The sequence below is a fragment of the Cygnus atratus genome, chromosome 1 (genome assembly GCF_013377495.2).
Source record: "Cygnus atratus isolate AKBS03 ecotype Queensland, Australia chromosome 1, CAtr_DNAZoo_HiC_assembly, whole genome shotgun sequence".
Taxonomy (NCBI): Eukaryota; Metazoa; Chordata; class Aves; order Anseriformes; family Anatidae; genus Cygnus; species Cygnus atratus.
In genome coordinates, this window is record NC_066362.1 from 71,193,667 (window position 1) to 71,206,611 (window position 12,945).

At 45.1% G+C, this 12,945-nt stretch overlaps 1 protein-coding gene across 1 annotated transcript; it reads left to right on the plus strand.

The window, feature by feature from the left end:
• The first annotated feature begins 11,480 nt into the window (after window positions 1-11,480).
• On the plus strand, window positions 11,481-12,728 carry GPR19 (G protein-coupled receptor 19). The gene has a single exon (XM_035551084.2). It carries the CDS (start codon window positions 11,481-11,483, stop codon window positions 12,726-12,728), a length of 1,248 nt encoding a protein of 415 aa, XP_035406977.2.
• The last annotated feature ends 217 nt before the right edge of the window (window positions 12,729-12,945 follow it).

Below are 12,945 nucleotides of genomic sequence, written 5' to 3' on the forward strand. Positions count from 1 at the left end.
GTAGGAGCAGTAAAGAAGAAGAAGAAGAAGAAGAAGAAGGAGAAGAAGAAGAAGAAGAAGAAGAAGAAGAAGAAGAAGAAGAAGGGGAAAAGGAAACAGAAAAGGAAGCGGAAAAGGAAGCGGAAAGGGAAAGGGAAAGGGAAGGGGAAAGGGAAGGGGAAAGGGAAAGGGAAAGGGAAAGGGAAAGGGAAAGGGAAAGGGAAAGGGAAAGGGAAAGGGAAAGGGAAAGGGAAAGGGAAAGGGAAAGGGAAAGGGAAAGGGAAAGGGAAAGGGAAAGGGAAAGGGAAAGGGAAAGGGAAAGGGAAAGGGAAAGGGAAAGGGAAAGGGAAAGGGAAAGGGAAATGTGCTTCTGCTTGTCAGTGACAGGGAAGCAAAGCCTCATGGCAGGTGGCTGGGTCTGTCTCCTAACAGACCCAGAGTGTTTTCTGAATCTGTGTGTCTAATAGAGACCTCATGTTCTCTTGCCTGGTTTCTCATGGTAGCCTGCTATTCACCCAAAATATTAGCACAATGAGAATTGTGCAATAACTTATTGCATAATTATTACATATTATACAAAATGCTATAACTGTACATATTACATTATTCAGAATTAACATGTTATTTTAGGGCACCTTCCTTTGCACTCATTCCCCAGTCATACTGGTCTTGGTAAGAGTATAGATGGTAAAAATTAACACATATTGAAGCAAAATGCTTAATATTTGATGCTTTCTTTACACTTCACACATAAGTGAGGAGAAGGAGAAGGAGAAGGAGAAGGAGAAGGAGAAGGAGAAGGAGAAGGAGAAGGAGAAGGAGAAGGAGAAGGAGAAGGAGAAGGAGAAGGAGAAGGAGGAGGAGGAGGAGGAGGAGGAGGAGGAGGAAGAGGAGGAGGAAGAAGAGGAGGAGGAAGAGGAGGAGGAGAAGGAGAAGGAGAAGGAGAAGGAGAAGGAGAAGGAGAAGGAGAAGGAGAAGGAGAAGGAGAAGGAGAAGGAGAAGGAGAAGGAGAAGGAGAAGGAGAAGGAGAAGGAGAAGGAGAAGGAGAAGGAGAAGAAAGGGAAGGAGGAACAGGAGAAGAAGGAAAAGGAGAAAGAAGAAAAGAGCACGAATTCCCAGAGGAAGCTAATTGAATATTCCCTCCACCTCCTCCTCATTCCTTCTCTCCGTTCCCTTCAGCTGCCAGGGTCCCATGGCGACGGCGGCGGCAGAAAAGCATCCCCGCCCGCAGCCGCGCCATAGCAACCCGGACGTCAGCGCCGGCAGCCAGGGCCGGCGGGACAGAGCGGCGGGGCTCCCCCGGGGATCCCCCCCGCGTCCCCCCGGGCTGCCGCCCGCATCCCCCTGGGGCTGCCTCCGCGTCCCCCAGGGACCCCCGGCGGCCGGGGAGGGGCCGCGCGGAGCCCGCCCCGTCGGGAGGCGCGGCGCTGTCCGCGGTGCTGACGGCTCCGGACCCGACGGGGGGTCCAGGGGGCCCGGGGGGGGGTTAGGGGGGCCTGGGAGTGTCTGGGGGGCGGGATGCGGGAGCTGCCGCCCTCAGGATGCGTTAGCCGTGGCCGGGGACGGAATCAGCGGCAGTACCCCAAAAAAAGTCGCTTTGCACCCACCCCGGTATCGAAGGAGAGATCTGCAAGATGCGCAGAGTGTCTCCAGCATCTCCGCCAGAGCCCCGCAGGGGTGAAGGCGCTGCGCGGCTTCCAGCATGAGCGGCCCCTTCCCGGAGGTGCCCTCAGCACGGATCGCGAGGAGGAGGAGGAGAGCGGCGCCCCTGGGAGGATGCTCTGGAGCAGGTATGTGCGCTGAGAGCTGCCGTGCTGAGCGGTGCTGGGGCTGTAGGGATAGCTGCCTCTGCAAACACCCGCCAGGCTGTCTTTCCCAGAGGTTCATTTTATGAGTGTTTATCTGCGTGCCTTTAAAATCGTTGGGATTCTTCAAGGAGAGCTCGTTCTCCAGGACCAAACGCTCTGCAGGGCTCGGCTGTTAAGATGATTCTGCTGAAAGCCAAGCGGCAAGTAGAATTACTGCAGAATGAAGAGCTGCATTTCTACAGAAATCTTCACCTCTTCACCTACACTCAGTATTTTTATTTTTAAATTATGGCACTTTTTCATTTATCCAGCTGGCTTCCAGCATGACAAACAGTATGTTGGTTCCACAGAGTTATGGAGAAGTAAAACTGCCTTCTGCTTTCAAAAGGCCATTTGTGTGTATGAGGCAGGATTCACAGCCAATTCTTTCTGGCAGGGATTATGCTCAGTGTTTCTTGAAGATTGGCTGCTAAAGCCACTGTTAATCACTTAAACAAGTGGCTTGATTTGCAGAAAAAATGTATGCCAACCAGGAGGCCTCCTTAAAAGCTATTCTTCACTTGGATATGGATTATATGGATATGGAAAATATGGATTTTTGGAAGCTTGATTTGTGAGTTTATTTTAAACATCCTGGTCTCAGATGAGTCAGTAAGGGGAGAAATATCTATACGTTCGATACATTTGGGGAGCTCTGCTCCTCAGCTCAAAGTAAGAGCTCACAGACTCTTACAGCCCCGCAGTTCTCCTGTGAAGTCTCTGTTTGCAAAGCTGTGCAGTGCAGTTTCCCCATCTGGCTCATGCTACGTAACCTCCACATGCATTTTTCATTTGCATCCCCAGCAGGTATCCTCCCTCAGGTGTTTAAGTACTTAGAGTGATCCCTGATTGGAGACCTTTCAACAAGACTATGCAGAATAACCCCTAGCAGCCTCAAGTAGGGCCTACTGCCCCTCCCCACCACAAACACAGCACTCTCAGCACCAAAACTTGATGCAGCACTTGTGTGTTTGGGATTTCTCCATTCCAGCATCTTCCATCACACCCTAGACTCTCTAACAGGCTGCCAATATTGTGCATCTGGCACCCTGCCCAAGAAGAGATCTCCAGCTCGGGGATTATCAGCAGGCCAGCTTCTCACTTCAGTGGCTTCTACTAGCATGCTTTTTTCTTACCTGAAACCCAGCTCAGCTGGGACACCCCTTCCAGCAACCACCATCAGGCATATCCAGTCTAACTGTGAGCATTGCGTGGCCTTCAGCTCCCTCTTGCTTCTCCAGCAAAGTCAGTATGGGCAGACCCTGAAATGCTGTCATTAATGGCCATGTCCTCTGACAGAGATCCATGGGAGCATTCTCCTACTGCTCATTCAGGTCTTCTGCTTCTCCTGTTCCTATCAGACAAGTCCTCCTGGAAGCATCTTCAGATCTCTGGCAACTTTATCCCTGGCATTACTATTAGCCACTGGTGCCACCCCACTCCCTGGCACTGTCTGGCACAGGTGGCCTGTGTCGTGTGAGCACTAGGTCTGTGCTCCTGAAAAAGGTACGGAGCCATATGACAGGCAGCCTCTCATCCTGGCATCAATGTTTTTACCAGTGCAAAAATACTGTTACCATATGAACTGCCTGAGCACTGAGGAAGCAGCTTTCACAAGCTTTAATATCAAGAATTCATCTCCACATGAACTTTTCATATAGAAAAACAAACAAACTAACAAACAAACAAAAAAAAACCTTCAGCTTCTCCTAGGAAAACTGGCAGCAAGAGGTTGAGCTAAGCTGCTGTTGTCCTCACCAAAGCTGCTGGCACATTTTCCCTGTGGTGGAGAGGACACTTGGCAGGGAGAGGGTGAGAATTTTCAGGAGATGGGCAGAGAAATCAACCAAGCGTGAGATCCACCACAGCTCATCTGTCAACACCACCATGACAAACCAGCCCGGGTAAGCGCCGCGTTCCTCACATCAAGCAGAAGTGCATGCTGCATTGTGGGCAGGGCCCAGCATTGCCAAAAATGAATGTAAGCATGTGGGAGAGAGCACATATATTTTTTTTACCAATGAATCAGGAAAGGGTCCAACCTAGCAGTGTCCGAGGACAGACGCAGTCCCCACTAAGGCAGGCAAGCAGCCTACAGAAGTATATTTCAAGCTTTTCACACTCTCCTTGCCCAACTCCAGTAGGTGGAACCTATTTTGACAGTAAGGTTGGACACAAGGTCAGTTCCTCTTCTCCTTGATCCCACTTTTCATGCCCCCACAGTCACACTGGGCAAAGATCTTGGTTCTGCCATTATTTTTAGATCAGTGCTAATCTGAAATGATGGCCTTGCTGAAGAGTTTTACAGCCATTTCCCGACTCTGCAGATGCTGATGCGGTGAGGGTGTGCATCCAGGTAGCAGTGAGCACAAATCTGTCTCATATTTTTCTGCTTTCTGTCCCTGAATCAGAGCATGATTTGGGGTATAAATGGAACCTGCAGTCACTGTAAAGGCTGCTTCCCACTGCCAACACAGAGCAAATGTACTCTTAGGGCTTAGGTGCATGAATAAATTATTGTGGCCTATCAACTTGCCTCAAGTTAACAGAGCTACAGCCACTGCCTGAGTGTCAACCTTAACCCTCTGTAAATACATGACAAAAATTCATCAACTTAACTGTAGCAAGAAGGCTTTTCTCCCAGAACCTTTAACATCACAATGAGCACGTCTTGCCATCACAAGAGATGGCGCTGTCCCTTAAGAAGAGTCAGCCAATGTGCAGTATCTTGTGGCTTACAGGTGTCTTTCAACCCTGAATGATCATCGAATTGTGCCCCATGGATTTGCTTTGGGCCAAGACTCAGGCCTTGCGCTGAAGCTCTGCAGGCAGAGGATTTAATCCAGATGTGAAGTGACAGAACTAGAAGCAATATATGGGCCCTGTTCTTGGCCTGATGAGTTACAGCCTGGCTCACCAAGTGCTAAGCCTGGTTAGTCTCTTACTTTCCTCAAGCACACAGCAGAAAAACCTTGTTGAGATTCATGCTCATGCAGTCACTGAATACAACACATACTCTTTATATGTGCTAGAACTTAAGAACATCTTCCTTTATTTGATTCTGTCCATATGTCCCGCTCCCATGACTTCACCCTGCAGTGCAGGCTAGGCTCCTGGATGCTGATATAAGATGCAATAATGTACGTCAACCTATGTTGTCAGTTCTGTCCAGAAGCTTTTACCATACATCGCGCTGTGGCCACACTGGCACTGGAAGCTTCGTACCTGAATCAGCCTATGCACACCTCCAGTCACGCTGTCTTTAGTTAACTATGCTGCATAACAGGAATGCCCACCAGCAGGATAGAGCTAGGGTTGCAGGCAGCAATGTATGAAATATGGGTATGAATCTCATGAGATTTATTCTATTCAAAATGTCTTATTCTCCTGATAGAGGAGGGGCAGGTGTTCTCTACTGGAATGCAGACAGTGAGGAAGAAAACACAATCTCAAGAAACGTCCAGGTTTTGCTCAACCTCAACAGATGTCTGGGTTTGTCTCAGAAGAGCAGGTGGGAATAGGAAAGGCTTTGTAACAGGAGCAGGGCAAAGAGCTGAGCACTTTTATGAGTACTAGACCAGAGATAAGAGCTGGAGGGAATCTGCGTGCTTTCAAAAGCATGTGTAGCCACATTCCTACCCTGGAAGTGGAAGTACTAAATGGCCTCAATATCTATGCAGTGATCCCTGTATAGCAAGAAACAGTTACAGGTTAAAAGGCTCTGTGCTCTTCTATAAAATTATTATTGCCCTGAGAGCAAGGGCAGTTGATAAGGTAGTTGATCTGAATTAAGGCAAAGATGAATGTCACCTTCTAGCATCTTGCACCCAGACAAAAGCACCCCATCCTGATTCAATTTGCTCTCGCTTCTCATGTTGATTAAACTCCTTTAGATGAAGCATTCCTCTTCCAGTCTGGCAGCTATTCCCAAGAGATTCTTCAAAGAGGGAAGTCTAGGGAGTAAATGACCAACATAATGCTTTTGAAATAATTTGCTGGGCCACAGCGTGACCAGCATTTTGCAGTGAGGAGAGGATGCAGAGAAGTAAAATATGTTGGATAAAAAAGCCACTCTGTTAGTGCTAGGGTAAGTAATGTTGAATGGTCTTTCTCTAGCTACCTTTTTGATCCTAAAACACAGTAGTTGGCAAAAAGTGTTTGTTCTTTTGATTAAACACTAAAAAAGCCATTTATTGCATTCCTTTGTGAATCTAATTAATTTTTACTGCTCCAAATTGCAATGGAAACTATACTTCTAGACAAGACAGTAAACATGTAAACACATAGTAACTACGCCATGTAGGCTTTGTACAACAGCAGAGTAGATATGGCAGTGGTTTTATGTCATTCTTGAAGCTCTTGTAGCTTTATGTCATACTTCTCTGAGTAACAGATCTGTTTTGGAGAGTTAGCAAGTATATGTTTCCTTTACTATAAACCCAAAGAGATATTCCTAAAGATGGTGTATTTGGGCCTTCAAATCCCAAAGTAAGGCCCATAAAATGGGGACTGTGGCACCAGGAAATTATTGTTTGATGATTATGAATCATTTCATATACTCTGTTTTTTTTCCATGTAAATGCATAAAATTCTGGGTTTTAAACAGAAATACAGGGAGTCTTCACATCAGTTTTAAGAGTTTTCTCACTCTGTAATATTCAAAAGAATAAGTGAGAATTTTGGCACTGCTGCATCAGTGCAGACTCACAATTACTAGAAAGTATCATTTCACTCAGATCAGTATTATTTTGGTTTAAATGGAGAATCAAACAAAAACATTTTTAAAAATAAAAATGCAATTGGGCCTTACATATTTACTACACATAATTTTTACTTTTTATCTGTCCAAAAACTGCTTATTGACCTGAAAGGCCAGTGGAGACTAAAGAGCTCATCACCATTTTTTTTACAGATCTGATATTTGCAAGCTGGACAGCTCATTGACACTTAAATCATATTTCACTTAGCAATGCAACAAGTGGGGGCATGAAAACTGGAGAATCACCATCTAACAAGATAAAGAACCTCTATTTGTATGCTAGACCAATACAGAGCGATGCATACTCCGGGCTTTTCACATTCACATTGCCATTAGGTGCATTATCCATAACGCAGAAGTTTAAATCTCCACTACAGAAAACAGACTTTCCCACAGAAATAGAAACAAAAATAAAAAATGTGCAGGGTCATAGACAGAAAGGTTCTTAGTGTCAAATCAGGACATGATTCTGGTCTCAGTACCACCTAGGAAAAACAGGATTAAACCCACAGACAGAATAAATAACCTTTAGTATAAAAGTAAGTCAGCTTCTGGTCCATTAGAAGGAAAAAATAATAATGCAGGAATCTCAGATCATACTTGCTAATCAGACAACATTTGCTTTGAGAGAGAGAGAGAGAAGGAAAGAAAAAAAGAAAAGGTTCCAGCACAAGCATACGGTCTCTGGTGAGCGGTGGCACACAGCAAGGCTTCTCCCATTCTGGTTTTGCTCTCCCTGTTAGCAAAGCTCAGACACAAGATAGGTGGATACATTTCTTGACATTCTCCTTTCTCTGCAGTCATCTACCAGGTAGCTCTCCACATACGCCTTTGAGGATGTTACGTACGTTCCCTGCTAGGGCTGCTGAATTGCATGTTTGCATATAACTTGCATTCCCCAATAAGCAAATGTTGGGCTGACTTTTACACAAAATGCAACAGAAAAAAAAAAAAGTACTAACTGAGTGCTACAATTCTATAACTATATAGAGACTTCCACTACTCTTCAATATTGATCAAGAAATTTCATCTGGTTATTATTCTACTGACTGTAATTTGTGCAGCAAGCAGCTGGCTATTTTTAGCTGGCAGATACTTTTGCATGGCAAGGGAAATTAAGGAAGAAAATTAGCCCATAATGTTTTTTTCTATCTGGTTAATAGGCTCCATTTGTATTATTCTATTACATATAATTCTAACATGTAATTTAGCAGGTTGCGCTGTCAGTGCATCCTGCCACTCTGCCAAAGAAAGCAGCCCGAATCCCCCACAGGCAGCTGACAAAGGCAGGATATCTCCAGGGGAGCAGATCCACCTGATGGAGAGGGCAGAAAGGGAAGCAGGGACTGCTTCAGAAACCAGGACTCTTCTGCCAGGCAAAGCTACTAAGGAAATAATGAGGGAAGGCAGCTAAGGATGAGGGGGGAAAGAAAGACCAGGTGTGGCAGCATGAGAAGGGGCAAGGGGCAGGGCATCATGTGCAGGCTTAAATGCACACCTTCCTTTCCAGGTGGCTGACAACCCGACCACCACAACACCCACTTCTGGGTCTCATTCCTGATGTCCGCAAGTGCTATTTTGAGAGGAGGGACTTGTGCAAGGTTCCTTGTTTAACACTGAAACAAAACCAGCTGTTACTAGCCTCAGAGTGCTTCAGCTAAGTGTTCAGCTGAGCATGAGCTGTTTTCAGTTCCCAGATATTGCCTGAACATGAAAGCTGCTAAATGAGGCAAACTGCTTTGGTAGCAGTGTTGGTGACTCACACATTGACCCATTTTCTGGTTCACAGTCAGCAGCTGGGCACGGTGTGAGGTCGCTGCTGCGGGGGTGAAGATTTGGAAGAGAGACACCACGGGGTCCTGTCATAGGCTGGCTGCCTCTGTGCAGAGTGGCTGCATCTATGCAGATGTGCTGTGCTACTTTCAAATGCATTGTGCATTTTCAAGCATGCTGAATTTGTGCCTGCAGCATGGAGCTGATTGTACATCTAGTCTGTTCAAGTGAAGCACACAATGTTATATTAAGCTCAGCTAATGAACACAGGGTCTAAAAAGCTGGGGGAAAACATCTTCTCTAACCACATTAAACAATTAGTACATCTCTTCCTCTTCCACATCTGACTGTATGTTTGTATTGTGTTCTTGAAGATGATACAGAACAATGCAAGGAGCAAGATCCCAAATTCATCCAGCGCCTTGGTACCTCCAGGCTCCATTCTGAGTAGGCAGACAAGGAGAAAGCAGTTGGTGCAAAGCTAGATATAGGCAGAGCAAAAAACATCAGCAAAACACACACAAAAAAAACACCACACACACTGCCCAGCAGCTGCATTACAGCACTTCCTCAGAAATCAAGAGGTCACTCTAGCATCCATTCAAGTGAAAAACATTGTCTAGAAGGTAGGTGGATTATTGATCTTCTTAGCATTCATGATGATTTTGTAGTGAACGATCAGAATCCATGTTGTATTACTGCTCTGTGCTGCTTTGGAGGGGTGAGCACTGGGGGCTCCCAAGTTCAACTAATATAAATCTAATAGTGAGCAGTTTGGCAACTCAGAGAAGAATAATACCTTTAAACATAGGTCTAATCTCTCTTTTTTTTTTTTGGCCTCATGCTCACAGACTTGTTGAATTTCACTAACCTGCCTCATAGCCATGAAGGCTATGAAAAAAATAAATTGCCAGGCAAGGTAATTTCTGTAAAGGTTATAAAAATGAAGACTGCAAGGATCTGGCATTGAAGGGAAAAAGAGAAAGGAGGTTATCACAAACTGAACCATCTACATTTAAAGAGGAAGGGGGTAAAAAGAATGGATATTCAAGTCATTTGGTATTCTTCTCACCATTGCAAGCCAGCAGGTCATTTCAGCAAGGGACACCTAAATTCAGAAACCTCGTTCTCAGAGTGACAGAGGGAAATGCTGATATCAAGGGCACAGGTAACTAGCAAGGCAATGACATGCAGGGACAGTATACACAGTTCAGAATAGACTCTTTAATGCATACAATGTCCAGCTGTTGATGAAAATAGTATGGTGTGCATAGCACAGCTGAAATGCTATCTTAGCTCCTGATCCTGGTGCTGGCAGTGGGCCCCATTTACACAGCAAGGACACCAGCCGTGGGCCTTTGGGCTGTCCCTCACTCAGCCCTTCTCTTATTTAACACCCCAGTACCCCGGTAGCACCCACTCAAGGCACAGCACAGTCATCCTCAGACTATTTCACTCAGCTCTCTCTGTCCACCCCCAGCATAAGCAGCCACAAGCAAAGCTCTCCACACACCTTCCCTTTCCTGTCACTCAAGCTGTGTCCCCCAAGGCAGATCCACATGATGCACCTCTGGACCTCCGCCATTCCCACCCCTCCATCCTCGGTGACCCTTCTGGAGAGTAAGGGAAGGAAGGGATACTTCCTTCTTCTCCCATAGCAGGCCTGTGGAAATAGAAATATTTCTCTCTGGATCTATTCCAGAAAGCAGCATTTTCCTCACCATGGAAGAGATGAGGAAGATTCACCATGAGGGGGCCCAATCCAGCTTGGTACAAGTCCTTTCACTGTGTTGATCTTTCCTTTGCCTTTAAATCCAGATCTCTCATCTTCCAAAATTGTGTCCAGAACCAGGAAGATTCAGCTTCTCCTATTCAAGAAAACAGTAAGAACAAAAAATCCATTCAGACTGAGTGGGCTCAAAAGCATCTCAGCTAGTGAAGGACAAATTACTTTTGGGTAGAGTATGAACAGCACACAAGATGGGAAATACGTAGTATACTTAATACTTAGTGCTACAAAGATGGTGAAGGGTCTAGAGGTGACATGTGAGGACATGTGAGGAGCAGCTGCAGTCCCTTGGTTTGTTCAGCCCCGAGCAGAGCAGGCTGAGGGGAGGCCTCATGGCGGCCTGCAGCTCCCTCACGAGGGGAGCAGAGGGGCAGGCGCTGAGCTCTGCTGTCTGGGGACAGCGACAGGACCGGAGGGAACGGCACAGAGCTGGGACAGGGGATGGTCAGGCTGGGTTTAGGAAAAGGTTCTGCACCCAGAGGGTGGTCAGGCACTGGGACGGGCTTCCCAGGGCCGCAGTCACAGCACCGAGCCTGCTGGAGCTCAAGAAGCATTTGGACAACACTGTTAGACATAGGGTCTGGTTTTTGAGTGGTCCTTTGGGGACCCAGGAGTTGGACTCAGTGATCCCTGTGGGTCCCTTCCAACTCAGGATATTCTATGATTCCGGTATTTTTTATCATACTTTGCCACTTTTACAGTCATAGTCATGTAGTGACAGTGTATGTACTTCAATCTAAATACAGGGATGTTAACACCAATGCTGCTAAAAAAAATTGATGAGAGCAGGATTTGGCTGTTAGCATCATGATCAATGAAGATGTAATTATTGTGAAAATATTACTCTCCTTTCTACCTCTCAGTATAAGAAGCACCTCCTTTGTCTGACTACTTTAAAGATATATGTAAAGTCAAGTGAACAGAGACAACGTCTGGTTTTGCTTTTGATTTTTGGTTGTTTGTTTACTTGTTTGTTTTTACAACTTCCACAGCCAGGTACTACAGCTCATTTCTGGAATCAATAGAGCATATTGCATTCACTGAGGTTGTGAATTTCATCAGCTTTGGTGAAACTGCAGCTCAGTCTGTATCTGCAAGATGGACTTTATCTTTCAGAGGACAGAAATGCTCATCCTACAGTAGCTGGACCATTAATAAAAGTCTGTATGACACATAATGGCATCTGCTGTACCAGAAAATCTTATATTTCTGACCATTTCTCTGAAATCAATGTATATTACCTAAAATTATCTTTCATTGATTTCACACACATTTATTAAATAAAACTTGTTGTCTTTTCTGTTTATGTAGAGCCTGAGCAAAGGACATGACTATGATGTTTGACCACAGTATGGATAACAACAACGCTCCCTTTGTTTTCCCTACTTTATCGCTCCTGCTGCAGAACAACAGCTACCCCGAGACCTTCATCCCTCCTGCTAGCCACAAGATGACAGAGTCACCCAAGGAACCCAGGTCAAGCAGGAACCATACTGTCTTGCAGTATGAACTGAGGCCAGGGGAAATCATAGCAGCCAGTATGGTTTTTGGAATATTGTGGTTGTTTTCCATCTTCGGAAACTCCCTTGTTTGCTTGGTGATCCATAGGAGCAGGAGGACACAATCAACCACCAACTATTTTGTTGTCTCCATGGCTTGTGCAGACCTTCTCATCAGTGTTGGAAATGCACCATTTGTGCTACTTCAGTTTACTTCAGGCAGGTGGATGCTGGGGAATGTGATGTGCAAGCTGGTGAGGTATATACAATATCTCACCCCTGGAGTCCAGATATACGTGCTCCTCTCCATATGTGTGGATCGATTCTACACTATTGTCTACCCCCTGAGCTTCAAAGTGTCAAGAGAGAAAGCCAAGAAAATGATTGTAGCATCCTGGATCTTTGATGCTGCATTTGCATCACCAGCTTTCTTTTTCTATGGCTCCAATGGGGATGACCATTGCAACTTCTTTCTCCCAAATTCTTGGGAAGGAGCCACCTACAGTATCATCCATCTCTTGGTGGTGTTTCTGATCCCAACCATCCTCATTATCCTATTCTATCAAAAGGTTATCAAGTACATTTGGAGAATAGGCACTGATGGCAGGACTGTCAGGAGGACAATGAATATTGTCCCAAGGACAAAAGTGAAAACCATCAAGATGTTTTTAATGTTAAATTTAGTGTTTCTCCTGTCGTGGCTCCCTTTTTATGTGGTACAGCTGTGGCACCCACAGGAAACAGACTACAGAAAGTGTTCCTTGGTTTTCATGGCTATCACATTGATCTCTTTCAGTTCTTCAGCTTCTAAGCCAACCCTGTACTCAGTGTATAATGCGAACTTCAGAAGAGGGATGAAAGAAACTTTTTGCATGTCCTCCATGAAATGCTACAGAAGTAATGCATATACCATCACTACCAGTTCAAGGATAGCAAAAAAAAATTATGTTGGGATCTCAGAAATCCCAGCACCAGCCAAAACTGTAACCAAAGACTCAATCTATGATTCATTTGACAGAGAAGCAAAAGAAAAAAAGCTTGCCTGGCCTATTCATTCAAATCCTCCAAATACATTTGTCTAATTGGCTTAATTGCTTTGAAAGGTGATTATGTACCACAAGAACAAAGAGCTTTATCTCCTTTTTGAACCAATGTAAATTTACATATTTTTAACATGACTTTTAGGGAGGAAAAAAAAAAGATGTTTTATTTTATTAAATGCATTGATTTTTGATGTATCCAGTCTACTTAATTTCAGCTACATTCTGCTTTTGGAAGTACTCTCCCTGAATCATGAGC